This window comes from Natrix helvetica (genome assembly GCF_964273705.1).
Source record: "Natrix helvetica genome assembly, chromosome: 6".
Classification (NCBI taxonomy): Eukaryota; Metazoa; Chordata; class Lepidosauria; order Squamata; family Natricidae; genus Natrix; species Natrix helvetica.
The window spans coordinates 27,318,431-27,334,674 of NC_138553.1; the positions used below are offsets into that span (position 1 = coordinate 27,318,431).

Consider the following 16,244-nt stretch of genomic DNA (forward strand, 5'->3'; position numbering starts at 1 on the left):
TTTTTCATTAATTTGCTGAGTTTTCACATTTTTGACCATGACACAGGAAGATAGTTTTTCACATAGCAAAGGGAAGAAGAACAGTTTGTCAACGATTCCAGTATAGAAAAAATGATCTTCTTCTGGTTTCTAGAGTCTTCTCGTGACATATGAATCCAAGCATGGATCAGAGTAGAACATACCTACTTGTACCTACTTTCTCCAAGAAACCTTGCTAGACATTTTCATAGTTTTAACATAGAACATAGCATAAAAATAAATTAGGAATCAGGAGAGATTCAGTAAAATGCAATCTCCATTTTTAGGCATTCATATAATATTACTTATTTGCCTTTTGGAAACAGATGTTGCTTGTCAATAGTCAATAGCAATAGTTGGGCTCTCTTAATTCTTGTCAGTTTCTGAATTTAGATTTGTTAGATTTATACACACACACACACACACACTTTTCTACAGGTATTCAATGTAGTATTGAGCTCCCTCCTCCTATTTGTGTTCCCTCCTCCTATTTGTTCCCACAATAACAACCCTGTGAGAAGGTTTCTACAGCTCACGATGGACTAGAGTCTAGACCATCCTGCTCCTAGTCTAAAACCTTAACCTTACACTTATGGATACTTGTATTGTTCAATGAAGTACCTTTCAGTAGTAATCCATTATTATAAACCATTGAACTCTTAGTCCACAAAGTCAGAGGCTGAGGAAAACAATGGATTCTCACCTATTATCTCTTGGTGTTTGGAGAAAACAAGCTGAAACAATGAGATGGATCTGCTCCATGAACAAGAGAAGGTTTTGATGGGCCAGCTGACGGATCATCTCTGCAGATGCCATAAACCACAATTTGAAAGATTTCCTAGCTTTTGATTTTACAAAATTACTTGTAGTTTTACCTTGGCCCTAGCCAGTAGAAATACTTATATGCCTCCCCCACTTCTTTGCTTGTACAGGCAAGAGGAAAATCTTGTACAATATACAGAGCAATAATCAAGTAAGACTTTCTATTCAAGTCAATTTAAGTAACAGGTTATGCTATATCTGTCAGGGTTCCAAGTAATATACCCATAGAAAACAAAACTCCGAGGCAAGTGGTTCCTCAAATAACAAGTTTATTGGATATATCATATTGGCACAAGCTGGTGAAAACCAACTCTAAAGGTTCCCACAGTTTTCACTTAATGAAAAGTAAAGGTTTTCCCCCCTTTCCCAAACAATCACAATCATGGCGCTGTCCGGTTTCTTGAAAATGTCACTCCTCCTCTCTTCAGCCACCTGTGGGAATGTCCTTGGTTCACAAGGGAAACTATTTTGTTTTGGCTACAAAACCCCAGCTATCTCTATTCCCCCCTCCCCATCTCCCAACACCATTGTGGCAGCACTGAAGTCTCCAAGATGGCCTCAGTCAGGCTAGCTTCAGAATTGACAATATCCCAGTCAGGAACTAGAAACCTTATCTTCACTCACCTTCCTGAATAACTTTTTCACTTTTCCTGTTTCTAAATACTAACGTATCATCGTAGAGCCAGTCATGAACTAGGCAATATGTAAAGAGTACATGCAGCTGTTTTTATTATACATGATTAATATTTTATTAAGAAGCATGAAGATCAAAAGGAACCACAGTTGATAACCCAAACCACACATGAAGTTGGCAAGCTTTCCATCACACTTAAAGCTCAGCAGCAGCATAGAATTGTTTTTAGACAAAGGGATGTGCTTCATCTTTGAGTATTATCAGAATCATACTCATAATAAACTGGGCAACTTTTAATTAAAATGTAATTCAATTTTAATTTCATTAATTATATGCAGAACCCTGGAGCAGATGATTATCCATCCCAAGGCAGATCTCATTTAAATCAGTGATTCACGAATATCGCATGGCATCTGCTCCCCAATTTTCCCTCCCTATTTGTCATCAGAACCTGGCTGTAGGTGGTGATTTTGAGGAACATTCCACTGAACTAAAAAGTGGTGTGATCAGGGGTGAAATTCATCAGGTTCTGGAGAATCAGTAGTGGAAATTTTGAGTAGTTCAGAGAACCAGCAAATACCACCTCTGGCTGGCCCCAGAGTGGGGAGGGAATGGGGATTTTGCAGTATCCTTCCCCTGCCACACCCACCAATCACACCCACAGAACCGGAAGTAAAAAAAATTGAATTTCACTACTGAGTGTAATGATTACATATCCAGTCCCATCACCTCCAACTTTCTAGCTTTTTAAACCTCCCTCTTGACCTCATTAGATATCCTACAAATGTTTTATTCCCTGTATGTATCAGCCAAAATGACCTTAGCAGACATTAGAGATTTCGAGCAACATATCTTGCCACCTTCAAGTGTAGCATTAACACAATTCAATTTATTCAAGCTATTTTCCTGTGATGACATGAAAATATTCTCCTAAACTGACCACACACCTATCCACACGAAATCTTCTCGATGGTGACATCTTTTTTTACTAGCCCTGGTACCCAAGTTCCTTGTATTTGCTGGCCATATCATTCCGGAAGAGCTCCAAGGCTTTCCTCATTGCCTCTTGACAATCGGCCCCGAATTCTGCAGAATGTTTTTCAGCAATGACACCAATGATGATTTCAGAAATAAACTACGTAAGAAGAATTGACGGTGGCATAGAGAAATAAGGGCAAGGATAAGAAAAAGGGTGGGGGGAAGAGACAGAAAATGAGAATGTGCTAAAAATGTCAAGTAAATGTCAAACACCAAAGCGGCAAACATGATAGCTTTACATTAATTTTGGTCAGGGCAAGAAATGAGAAAACATAAATAATATATATTTAACATTTTTCTCTTAACATGTAAGTGTCTCAGACCTAAGTCAAAGGTTGGCTCATCCATATCTCTACTGGTGGGACAGAGGTACAAGGCAGAGGTGCTATTCAGCAGGTTCTGACCAGTTCTGGAGAACCAGTAGTGGAAATTTTGAGTAGTTTGGAGAACCGGTAAATACTACCTCTGGCTGGCCCCACCCACATCTATTCTCTGCCTCCCGAATCCCAACTGACTGGGAGGAAATGGGAATTTTGTAGTATCCTTCCCCTGGAGTGGGGTGGGGATGGAGATTTTAAAGTATCCTTCCCCTGTCATGCCCACTAAGCCATGCCATGCCCACCAAGCCACACCCACAGAACCGGTAGTAAAAAAAAAAATGACTCTCACCACTGGTGCAAGGTTCTCTAGATATTGGAGCATCATAGCTCTTTTACTCTTGGCTATCAGAGTGAAGGATGTTCTAAACTACAATTCCTAACAGATATGAAAGATGCTGGGAATTGTAGTCAATTGACAACTGAAGAGATGCATATTGTAACCTCATGCATTCTTTGTGGTTGAATGAAATGATCTCTAAAGAGGTTCAGTCAGTGGTGGGATTCAAAATTTTTTTTACTACCGGTTCTGATGGACGTGGCATGGCTTGGTGGGTGTGGCGTGGCTTGGTGGGCATAAGCGGTGGGATTCAAATAATTGAACAACTGGTTCTCTGCCCTAATGATTTCTTCTAACAACCTGTTCACCAAACTGCTCAGAAAGTTAACAACTGGCTCTCCTGAAGTGGTGCGAACTGGCTGAATCTCACCACTGGTGGGCATGGCACAGAAAGGATAATGTAAAATCTCCATTGCCTCCACACTCTAGGGCAGGGGTGTCCAAACTTGGGAACTTTAAGACTTGTGGACTTCAACTCCCAGAATTCCCCAGCTGGGAATTCTGGGAGTTGAAGTCCACAAGTCTTAAAGTTCCCAAGTTTGGACACCCCTGCTCTAGGGGAAGCTTACTGCAAAATCCCCATTCCCTCCCAATCAGCTGAGACTCAGGAGGCAGAGAATAGATTGGGAGGGAATGGGGGGGTAGATGGTATTTACCGGTTCTCCAAACTACTCAAAATTTCCACTACCGGTTTTCCAGAACTGCTCAGAACCTGCTGAATACCACCTCCGGGTTCAGTACATTAGAAGGCTTTGCTTCACTCATCAATAGCCATCCATGATATTGCTGTCCAGGGACACTAGTAAAGGGAAAAGTCATTTCTTTCTCATGGGAAAGAATGAGGAAATATGCATTTCTTTCTACTGCACGTCCTGTGATCAAGGCTGATGTTATTGTCGCTCCACATCCTCTTCTTGGTTTCCAAGAACAGAATACCCTTTCCCCAGGACAATTAACGTACCCTGTCGGTATTATTATAGAATTGAATTAATGGAGCCAGATAAATGCACTAATAATACTATTCTGAGTTGAGAAGTTGTGGCATAATTCATATTTAAGATAGCATATATTTTGCATTACTATCATGGCTGGGTGCGGAATTCTGGAAATTGAAGCCCATGCATTTTCAAGTTGCTAAGTTTGAGAAACACTAATGTAAACTGAAGCTTGAAACAATTCAATCAGAATACAGCTGGAAGTGACCTTGGAGGTCTTCTAGTCCAACCATCTGCTCAAGCAGACGACCCTATTCCATTCCAGACAAGTGACTGTCCAGTCTCTTAAAATCCTCCAGGGATGAAGCACCTACAACTTCTGAAGGCAAGCTGTTCCACTGGTTAATTGTCCTCACTGTTAGGAAGTTTCTCCTTAGTTCCAGGATGCTTCTCTCCTTGATTAGTTTCCATCTATTGTTTCTTGTCCTGCCCTCAGGTGCTTTGGAAAATAAGTTGACCCCTTCCTCTTTGTGGCAATCTCTCAAATACTGGAATACAACTATCATGCCACTCCTAGTTAAAATATTTCTCTATAATTGAGGTATGATTTTATTCTAAAACAGTCCAGGCACAAATCCCTGGCATTCATGAACCATTCTGCTTTATACCTGCTCCTTTGCAACTTCTTCGGTATTTGAAAATTTGCAAAGCTAGGAGAAATGTGTTTATTGTTTGTACCAGCGACTCAAAAGTAGAAACATTTTAAAAATGTTTCTCAAGCAGAATAATAGATTTATGTCTTCTTCCTTTCTCTGCAGTGGAAACAATATAGGAAATAGTACTCACACTTCTGCAACATTTTCCCCCTTAACTAGAATTGGGATTTATTTCATTCCTGAAGTTAAGTGAGCTTTGTAAAATAGATCATCTGCCTAAGCCATACATTCCTCCTCTCTCTGATCTTTCTTTCTAATCTGGTAGCCAAGAAGTACATATTGAACCTTGTCAAAGAAAAGAAATGTTTTCATATTTTATTATCTTTTGGAACAAGTTTCCAAAAGATTGCAAACCTTCCTATTGGGTTTTACACATCCGAGGATGGGAAAGAAATGTAGGAGTAAGGGTTCACTACATTTTAGCAGTTTTATGGTGATTTCGAATAATCAAAATTTTCGATTATTCCATGTATTAATATTTTACATATTCTATTGAAAAGTAACAAGAAGCTGGGCTTCCAATGTGAGTCATCTCACAGTTCTGCAAATAAGAGACAACTACTGTGAGGAAAGAAAGAATGGCAAATAGACCAGTCCTTTAAATCTCTCCAGAGAGCAAGAGATCAAGAGATAACTGATCTCAGGAGTTATCGGGAGCTCTGTATTACAACTCCTCACATAAATCAGCCGTCTCCCACAGGTTCGAGCACCGGGAGCCAAAAGAGATGACAAAGAGATGACATCTTTGCTCCCAGCAGTGGCAGAGCCTTTCATGAGGAGGCTAAGCCAACCAAACTCCCTTTCTAATCTCATTCAGAAATGTCAGTTTAGCCATTTTACAGATATTGCAGACCTTCAAAATGGAAAATATGAATATTTGGTAAGTTTCACCTTCTGTGGATTTAAGAAATTTTGAGCAGAGACTTACGACTTTAAAATAATATACTGTACAAATGATGTAGCAAAAAGCAAAACAAAAAGGTTATTAATTTAAGAAAGTTTTAATTGATTTTGGAGAACAGAGAAATTTCAGATTTGGTTATTTTCGGCTCTATGATTTGAAAAAAAAAACAGTATACAATTGAATAATATACGCATTAGAAACAACTGAAATGGAACTAAATCCATTATTAGGAACGTAGGCTTGATGGAGTTTGAAAATGGACACTAAAGGGAACTAAATGATCAAACAGAAAAGAGTTTAAATGGCTAGGTTGACTATAATATTGTTTTACCTTAAGGAATTTCAAACATTGAAAGAATAATACAGGTAGTTCTCGATTTACAACCATTTGTGTAGTGACTATTCAAAGATACAATGACACTAAAAAAAGTAACTTATGATCAGTTTTCACACTTATGACAGATGCAGCATCCCCATGACTACATGATTTACACTTGAATGCTTGACAACTGATTCACATTTATGATGATTGCAGTGTCCCAGGGTCATGTGGCCAGAGGTGGTATTCAGCAGGTTCTGACCAGTTCTGGAGAACCGCTAGCAGAAATTCTGAGTAGTTCAGAGAACCGGTAAATGCCACCTCTGACTGGCCCCGCCCCCATCTATTCTCTGCCTCCCGAGTCCCAGCTGATTGGGAGGAAATGGGAATTTTGCAATATCCTTCCCCTGCCATGCCCACCAAGCCACGCCCACAGAACCGGTAGCAAAAATATTTGAATCCCACCACCGCACGTGACCATCTTTTGCAACCTTCTGATAAGCAACATCAATGGGGAAGCTAGTTTCACTTAACAACCATGTTACTCATTTAACAACTGCAGTGATTCACTTCACAAATGTGGCAAGAAAAGTTGTAAAATGGAATAAAACTCACTTAACAAATTTCTCACTTAGCAACATAAATTCCGGGCTCAATTGTGATCATAAGTTGAGGACTACCTGTAACTAGTGTCTCCAAAAGGATACAAATTTCAATGGATAAAAGCTTTTTAAAACCCCTTTTACCTGACATAGAGTTTGAAGGCATGGAAGTAAGCAAAATTGAGATTGCCAAAATAGGAATACAAAAGATTAATCAAGGACATGCAACATCTCCAACACGAAATCCCAGACAATGTTTCTTTCTGGGGCTTACAAAGTAAGCTGGTGAAACGTTTGAAGACGCCTTCTAAATGCTAAAGAGCGATGAAAGATCAAAGCCAGTAATGCCTTAGGAATGATTTAAAGGTCAAGCTTGTGCAGAGCAGAAAGGAGAAATAGAAAGTTGGACTATTTGACCATGGATAAACTGTTTTATATATTCACTATTGAACTGTATGTTTCAATGTCTGCATATGAACTGCATATACATGTCATTGTATATTTATTTGTTTGTTAGATTTAAATTCTTATTTTTTCCCCCACTAGTAAAAGGCAATCTACATATTTCTCCCTCCAAAATTGAGCCTCTATGGCAGGGGTGTCCAAACTTGGGAACTTTAAGACTTGTGGACTTCAACTCCCAGAATTCCCCAGCCGGCCAGCCGGCTGGGGAATTCTGGGAGTTGAAGTCCACAAGTCTTAAAGTTCCCAAGTTTGGACACCCCTGCTCTATGGTTTACAATGGCCTTGAACTCAGGTCCCCTTGATTATAATCCAATACTTTATCATTGTGCCATGCTAACTGAACCCTCAATAATGTACATTGAGCTGATTTATTCACATGGGGTCTCCTTCCCTGTGCAACAAATCAGAACTACTGTTAAACTAGAATGGACATTAGTCTGCTTTTCAGCTACTAAAAACTATAGCTTTCTCTTTTTCCCTTTTTTCTTTCTATTAATCAAAGGGTAGCAAATTCAACCAAATAAGAGGGGTAGCACTGAGGTGCTTTCTGACTTGCTTTTTTTTCCCCATGCAGACATTTCGTCACCCATACGAAGTAACATCATCAGTGTAGTGACTATCCCTGATGATATGACTTAGTCTGGTGAATGAAACCTCTGAAAGAAAACAAACAAGCACAGAGAGCACCAAGAACCCTTCAATTCAATCCTGAGCTACAAATATTCTCCTTTAGGGACTGCATTGTCCAGTTTCTACGTGGGTAATCCATACTTAGCATTTATCTACTGGCACAGTATGATCTTCTGAGGACTTCTCAACAAATTCAATATCAATTTTATATTCCTCGGGCAAGACTTCACTGTATGGGCAGCCGCTACTAAGTTAGATGGTGTGGCAGTATATTTACTTCTTTTTTCTATTTAGAACATAGAAGACGGGATCTTGGAGGTCTTCTAGTCCAACTCCCTGCTCTAGCTGGGCTAACATCAATGGTCAAAAAGTCTAATTGCAAATAAGGCAGAGATTCATTGTCTTAGTAGTAAATCTGGACCTTCACTATTTTAAAAAGTAAAGTCCGCTTTGACTCCTGTTGATTTTATAGATATGTTCAGGGGTGGGATTCAGTCAGTTTGGACCGGTTCAGGACAACGAGTAGCTCTGACGATCAGCTGGGGAGAGAACCGGTTCGCTCCGATGATCAGGTTAGCCCACCAACCTGCCCCTGCGCTTTACTTACCTATATCCCCTCAGCTGATTGCCATGCCTCAACTATGTTACTCCCCAGAAGTAGCGTGGAAGGTAAGTTTTGTTAAAACTGCTGAGGCGCGTAGGACGCGCACCAGGTGCGGGCGCATGTAGAGCACATGCAGGCACACAAAGCACGCGATCACCAAAACAGTTGTTAAACTGGCAGGATCCCACCACTGGATATGTTCATTCTTGAACAGCAATGATGCAGAGATTCTTTGTCATTGCCTTCTTCTTGGACTTCCCAATCTAAGCTTCTGTCCTGGGATTTTCTGAAGCTAACACTCAGGGGTGGGTTCCTGCCAGTTCTAACCTCTTCTATAGAAGAGGTTCCACAAATCTATAGTGCCATTTAGAACCAGTTCCAGCTCCCTCCCCCCCCCCCCGTCCGCACATCATCAAGATGAAGATCAAGAGGGGGAATTCTGGGAGTTGAAGTCCACACGTCTTAAAGCTGTCAAGTTTGAACACCCCTGGGGGTTTTTTCTCTAAAGGGTTAGGGGTGCAAGGGTCTTGTAACTTGACAGCTTTAAGAGTTGTGTGCTTCAAATGCCAGAGTTTCTGAGCCAACATTTTGGTTGCTAAGCAAGAGCGTTGTTAAGTGAGTTTCACCACATTTTACAAGTTGGCTATGCCCACCCAGTCACATGGCTGGCAAGCCACTCCCACCCGGTCACATGGCCAGCAAGCCACTCCCACAAAGCAGGCCACACCTACAGAAGAGGTTCTAAAAAATTTTGAAACCCACCACTGAGCTGATCCATTTAGTAGTTAACCCAGTAGGAATTTGTTTTGTTTGAGGAGATCAGCCAAGGTCAAAAAGATACTGTCAGATCTGTAATGTCATTGTCTGATGAAAAATAAATAAACTTTCCCTTGAAAGATCATTTTTGTCAATGTTATACTTCTAAATTGCTCCTTTATTTCACCAAAACTTCCTATATCCCTTCTAAAACTTAGCAAGCAGGCCTACACATGCTCGGAATACAAAGCTTTCCTTTTCTGCTTAATAATTAGCTCTTTGACATGGCTGCACCATCATCTCATCACATACATACTTACTTCTAAATATTTGACTGGAATTTTATGCTTGTTGGCATGAGTCTGTGCCAGTGGTGCCAGTTCTGCTTCATGAGACCCTTTCTGTTTCAGGATTTTACCCAAAGCACTGAGGACGGTGGTTCCATGTTTCTTGAGTTCTTCTGAACTCTTCATCTCATCCAGAGTCTTGAAATTTTTGAATTTGTCAAAGCGCTCTTGAGTCTCAGGATGGTTCTGGAACATCCTGTCAATTATATAGAGAAACCAATGAAGAAGCAAGTCAGTGATGCTGAGTCCTCAATCACCTATAGCCACCTATATCAGTTAAGCCTACAAACTCATTTTAGATACTTGTATAGACCCTGTTTACATAAGTTTCTTAGGTGGTGTAGTAAGCTGATGAATTATGAGTGTTGCCCTTTCACTAGATCCTTAGAGAGTGGAATTTCCATTTTTAGAAACTCATTCATAGTTATGTGACTCTCCTGCAACTTATCTCTCCCCTTGAGTATTAAAAAAGAAAGAAATGCTCACCTTTCATTTCAGACTTCCACAAAGTAGATTCAAAAGGCAATTTCAATAGGATTATGGATCACAGAAGGAAGGAAATTTCGCCCATAATTTTGATTAAAGCTATAATGTTAGGCATGCTTGAGACTATCAAACTCAATAGCAGTGATCATGCTTAAATATGTTAGACTACATAGATATGTATTCATAACACTCTCTTGCCACTTGCAAAAAGTGTTCTAGTCAGAGGTTATTATTTAGGGTTGAAGTCTGGAGATCAAGCAGATTAAGGAAAAGTACCCTACATATTGTACCATGCTAGCAATTTTTACATGGCCTCGTGTATCTGTCTTCTATTTTTCTCTTTCCAGTATTTCTTATTATTAAAATGATATCATGATACAATAATACAACAGCAGAGTTGGAAGGGACCTTGGAGGTCTTCTAGTCCAACCCCCTGCCTAGGCAGGAAACCCTATACCATTTCAGACAAATGGCTATCCAACAGCTTCTTAAAGACTTCCAGTGTTGGGGCATTCACAACTTCTGGAGGCAAGCTGTTCCACTGATTAATTGTTCTAACTGTTAGGAAGTTTCCCCTCAGTTCTCCTAGGCAGATAGTTAGCTGCATTGTCACTATAACTGAGCCAACTTATAAATAATATTTAAATATCTAAATTTCAGATATTACCTTTTTATGGCTCAGTGGGTGACCAAAGATCAGGAAAGAGACGGAAATGAGAAATCAACAAATGGAAAGCAGCTAAGCAAGTTGATAGCCTAATGGAATGTTGATATGGGTCAACTATGTACAACGACATGGACAAATTTAGAGCTGGTGAAAGATCAGATAGGTTTGATGATTTGGGATGCATCCATCAATGGAAAAAACAAACATACTTCATATCCTATTCTATTCTCCCTGTCTTCTCCTACTTAAGCCAGATGGTAGAAAACACCCAGGCCTGGTATTAACCTCAGTGTACTATTAACTTTTTGTACTATTCCCCACTGCTACCAATTTCTTCCAACTGTCGTTGCCATTGCCCAAATATTGCCTACCTGTGCTGGTCCTACTGTTCCAAATTATACAGAAGGTGAAGGTGTGTGAAGATCTTCTTTCTTGAACCCACTTGTGAATCTGACAGTGAGGCCAGCTGAGCAGAGGTGTGCCTTGCAAATATTGAAAGTCATGCCCGTGCACACACACACGCCAGTTTCAAAGTACAGCCCTTTCTTTTCCAAGTCTTCCTCTCTCTGTTAGCATTTTGTATGCTTCCTAAGTTCCTTTCATCCCCTTCATTTTACTACTTTCCTTATTTTTTTCCCCAACATCTATTCAGGTTTCCCGACAGATGGAGAAGATACAGAACGGAGCTCTAGTGTTTTATTTGGAGGGAAAGAGGAGGCACAGTTGTTAACATAATCCTAACATTGTTAATGTTTGTTAACTTAAGCTAACGGCATTTTGAAATATATAATTTCCTTTAGATGGGGGCCCCCTGATTTTTGTTTTGCTGCATTGTCCAGAGAGGAATCATGTTAATTGGGCATTTGTTACTTATTTGTTAGTTTTCCCACCTTGCCTATAATGCAAAGGTAAAGTTAGAGGTTCCCCTCTCACATATGTGCTAGTCGTTCCCGACTCTAGGGGGTGGTGCTCATCTCTGTTTCAAAGCCGAAGAGCCAGCGCTGTCCGAAGATGTTCTCCGTAGTCATGTGGCTGGTATGACTAAATGCCAAAAGCACATGGAACGCTAGGTGGTTCCTATTTTTCTACTTGCATTTTTAACGTGCTTTCGAACTGCGAGGTTGGCAAAAGCTGGGACAAGTAACGGGAGCTCACTCTGTTAAACAGTGCTAGGGATTTGAACCACCAAACTGCCGAACTTTCTGATCAACAAGTTCAGCGTCTTAGCCACTGAGCCACCACATCCTATAATGAGTGATGCACAAACCAACCAAGCACTATTTGGCAGGAACTCAAAAGAAAAGGCAGTATAAGATGTGGCTCTAGAGCAGTGTTTCTCAAACTTGGCGACTTTAAGTCCTGTGGACTTCAACTCCCAGAATTCCCCAGCCAGCTATGCTGGCTGGGGGATTCTGGAAGTTGAAGTCCACAGGACTTAAAGTCGCCAAGTTTGAGAAACACTGCTCTAGAGGCACAATTTTTATGTTAGCAAAGTTTTGTGCCCACTCAAGGATGGATGGGGAGCACTTTCAATCAGCAAGAAGTAAAAGCACTTACCCTTTTTTTAAATTGTTGTTGTTGTTGTTGTTGTTGTTGTTGTTGTTGTTATTATTATTATTATTATTATTATTATTATTATTATTATTATTATTATTATTATGTTAATCTTTGGTGAGATTCACAGCCTTTGGGGCTGGTTGGTAGCCTAACAACTCGAGTCCTAACCAAGGACCTACGAACTGTTAAGGTAACGGAGGATATAAGTTGTTCCAAGTAGGGTGGCTTATTGTAGAGTCAGAATGTTCAAGTCAGGTAAATTTAGAATTTTCAAATAGCGAGGTAGCCCTTTAGGTATTGCTCCAAGGGCTCCAATTACAATTGGGACAACACATGATTTCTTTTTCCACAGTCTTTCAACCTCAATTTGCAAGCCCCGGTATTTTGTGATTTTTTCTTGCTGTTTATCTTCAATTCGTGCATCACCAGGTATTGCAATGTCAATGAACATCATCATCATCATCATCATCATCATCATCATTATTATTATTATTATTCATTCACTCAGCCACAGATTAGATTCCTTTGGAAGCCTTTTTTTCCTCAAAGGGCTTATCTAATAACGAAGTCAATGAAAATTGAGGATAACAAAATTAAAATAGTTTCAAGCTATCAGCAAGTTTGCATCTCTTTCTCTTCTGCCTCTGAACCACATGCCAAGCAGATCCTTAAAGCGCCACCATGCTGGCTTCTCGGGAATGTTGCTACTCAGTTTTCCATTCCTAATTTCTGCTTACCTGATGATGACTTCCTGCCCATGCAAAGAGAGATCTGGCTCCACTTTGCCCCAGATGTCTATGACCTTCTGCCATTCCTGCTCGGTGAGCCCCATAATATTGCAAGAGCAGAAACAATGAAAAGTGTTTTAGCTGAAGAGATACAGACAGCCCGGGCGTTCTTCCTTGAGTGAAGGTTGAACAGAGAGACCTGTTGGCTTAATAAGCTGGCTATAGATTGACACCTATCACTTGACAACTCCACTCTAGGTCACTCTGGTCAAATGCCCTCTTAGTGGAAAGCTATTTTGAGTTGGGTGCTATTGTGGCAGATGAAGATGAAATCATTGCTGACTCTGGTATCGGACTGGCACACGTCCTAAGTCCCACAGAAAGGACACAGCCAAGCATCAGTGCCAGGAATTTGGTATTCATCACCCATCCCAAGACCAGAGGAGATCTTCCAATTTTTCATTGTATCTTTGACAGCCAAAAAACACATGGCAAGGGAGATCAGTGATCAATAGCACTATGGTACGCATAATAAACTGAATCCCTCCACAACACTCAGCCCCACCATTTTATGAGCCTGACCTGGATCTTAAGTACACCACAGTGGACAAGTGGGTGGAAAATACAGATGCATTTTTTTAAACATTAGGAGTAGCTGAAAATAGTTCCTTCAGAAAGAAGGAAGGTGACAAGGAAGGGAATGTAATTAGATACTCCCAACTCCCAGGGCTGATAAAATGTGCAGGATCCTTTCTCCCGGTTCCCTTAATTAAAATTAAAAATCACATTACTCTTGGACCTCCAGGAGATGTGCAGTCTAACCTTCAGAGTGACAGAATCAAGGGGTCCCATCTCATGTTAATCAACAGACTCCAATTCAGTTTTATGCTCAGCTACATCTGACCTTATTCACTTTCAGCCAATGCCCCAGAGTTTAGAAGACACAAGAAGCCCCCAAAGTTGCCATCTTACCTTTTGTCACAGATGGCTTATTAACGTCTTGTTGCTCAGACTTGGAGCATCTGCTCTCTGGGGTTTATAGAAACTGGAATTTAAAACTTACTGCAGATAGTGGAATCGGTAAACTGAAAACGGCAACTACGGCGGATTCCAAACCACAGGACGTTGTGAGGATTTATTCAGGGAGGTGAAGGGTGCTTTGCTTTCTGCTTAGCTCACATACATTGTTTCTCATACCAACCCACCAAATCTTACCTTTTTAAAAACAAGACGATGGAAAACCAGTGGATGATTATCCCAAAGCTGTCTGCAGGCTGGGACAACAGCTGGATTGCCCCTACCAGGTTGTTGCTATTGGGTCTCCAAAGTCGGTTCACCCAGGGCAACTCACTGCAGGACAAATCATCACAGGAGAATTCCAAATGTGAGGAGAACCTCCTTCTCCTTCTCCTCTCTCCTTCCCTCCATCCTAGATCCATCTTATCCCTTCCCACCAATATCCATTGGCCTCTATGGCAGAAATTTCTGTTCATGGAAAAATGTGGACTCTCTCCCACATGATCTTTTTTTCTGGTCAGGGAAAAGTCCTTCTTCCTCAAGATGGCAGCCATCACGTTGCGTTTGAAGCTTTGCCCATTTTAATAGGCCACAGTGTGGCCATCTTGATATTTTGACCACTTAGACAACCCAGACAGGGGTGGGTTGCTGCCAGTTTTACTACTGGTTCACAACCCGCGCATAAGACCCACACACTGCGCGCAAGCTGTTCAATGTCAATTGTGCTTTGTGCATGCACAAAACAATGTACAGTGAACCGTGCATGCGCAGTCACTAAAAACCAAAATGGCGGCGGCCAAGCGGAAGTGTGGGAACCGGTTCGGGGGCGTAGCAGGCCTGGGTCGCTGTCAATTCTGCAACCCAGGCCTAAATTCCACTACAGGTTCGGCTGAACTGGGCCAAACCGGGCGCAACCCAGTTCTGACCCCTGATACTCCTGTGTATTTGGATGCTTCCTAGGTTTCGTGTCTCTAACACGCTTCTAGAGCCAAAATCTACTTTTATCCCTCTCCCCTTACAGCCTTGTTATTTGTCGGTGTTGTGTACCCTCAAAGAATTGTTTACAATATAACGTCTAGTCAAATCCCCTTGGGGTTGAAAAGCAGACTGTGTACCTGATATGCTGCCAGCTCTGTCACTAAACTTTTCAATGTGTACCTGGCATTGGGATCAACTATTATCGGAATTGAACATTTGAACTCCACCATTCCAAGAATGTATTGCCAAAATCAACACATTTTTATGTGCCTTTATTCCTAAGGACTAAAATAAGTGTATCATTAAAGAAAAAAAACCTTGAAAACCTCAATTCCACCCTCCTGAAAAAGAAACTTTTCAAGTTTTGATGAATTCAAACACCAGCCTCTCCAGTTAATATCATTGTGATATATCCCGTGCAACCCTAACGCATAAAAAAGACAAAAACATACTGCCTGGTAACACAAGAATGTATCGACTATTATTTTACTGCAGCTACAACCAGCCTTGGATCTCTTGTACATAATCACTGCCATCTAGTGCTTGTAAAGGAAAAGAACAGCAAATGAAGTTTTGTCATGTTCATTGCAAAATTATTCAGGAATAATTTATGACCCTATTATAATGATGTGCCGTGTAATGTGATGAAAGGAGATGGATCTTTTGTTTTTTCATCTGCTTTTATGGGCTAAGAAGGGCAAAGTTGTCTCAATTTTCAGAAAGTCAACAAGAAGAAGGTGGCAGGTGGACTAATTAACATTTGATTAACAGGATCAGAATTGCTATCACCTTGAACCTCAATTACCCATGAGCAAAATGTATGCATGTCAAATGAGATGGGGTTCTGGAGACCTTCACCCAGGTTGGTACACACAGGGAGCAATTAAAAGTAAGTGGTAGCTATTTTTACTACTCTGATTTAACCGCATTAACCCTTCTAAACCTATTCGTAAAAGTGAAAAGATTTCTGTTATTACAAGGCCAGCCTGCACAAAATAAGTTTGAGCTATTGTGACACCTATTTGCATGAATTACCCAGTAGTTATTAGAACTGCTGCATATTTTCTACAGTCTGAACTCAGCGCTGAAGTCTACCACCTTTAAGAGGTGCCCTGTCCAGAGTGGGGTTGGGGCAGTGGTGGGTTGCAAATTCCGTTCCAACCGGTACGGTTGGAACGGGGCTGGCAGCGTCCTCATGGACACGTGCAGCGTGCGCATGTGTTCAAGCGCCTCCACGAAGCTCCGTGACGCTCCGTGATGCTCCAGCTGCTCCGCAGAGCGTCGTGCAGGAGCTGTACGCGCCA

General features: G+C 41.0%; 2 protein-coding genes across 2 annotated transcripts in view; one reads left to right on the forward strand and one right to left on the reverse strand.

The window, feature by feature from the left end:
* LOC309394041 (apolipoprotein L3-like) overlaps positions 1 to 16,244 on the forward strand; it is a 42,306-nt gene that overhangs the window by 13,136 nt on the left and 12,926 nt on the right. Inside the window, exon 2 of the mRNA XM_081956724.1 lies at positions 15,712 to 15,829. The gene's annotated coding sequence lies outside the window, so the exon portion shown is untranslated. The remainder of the gene's footprint in view (positions 1 to 15,711; positions 15,830 to 16,244) is intronic.
* MB (myoglobin) lies at positions 1,093 to 13,145 on the reverse strand. Its single transcript, XM_081956742.1, has 3 exons — positions 12,955 to 13,145; positions 9,481 to 9,703; positions 1,093 to 2,609 (listed from the first exon to the last, which is right to left on the reverse strand). The coding sequence occupies exons 1-3, from the start codon at positions 13,047 to 13,049 to the stop codon at positions 2,463 to 2,465; spliced, it is 465 nt and encodes a 154-aa protein (XP_081812868.1). The 5' UTR covers positions 13,050 to 13,145; the 3' UTR covers positions 1,093 to 2,462.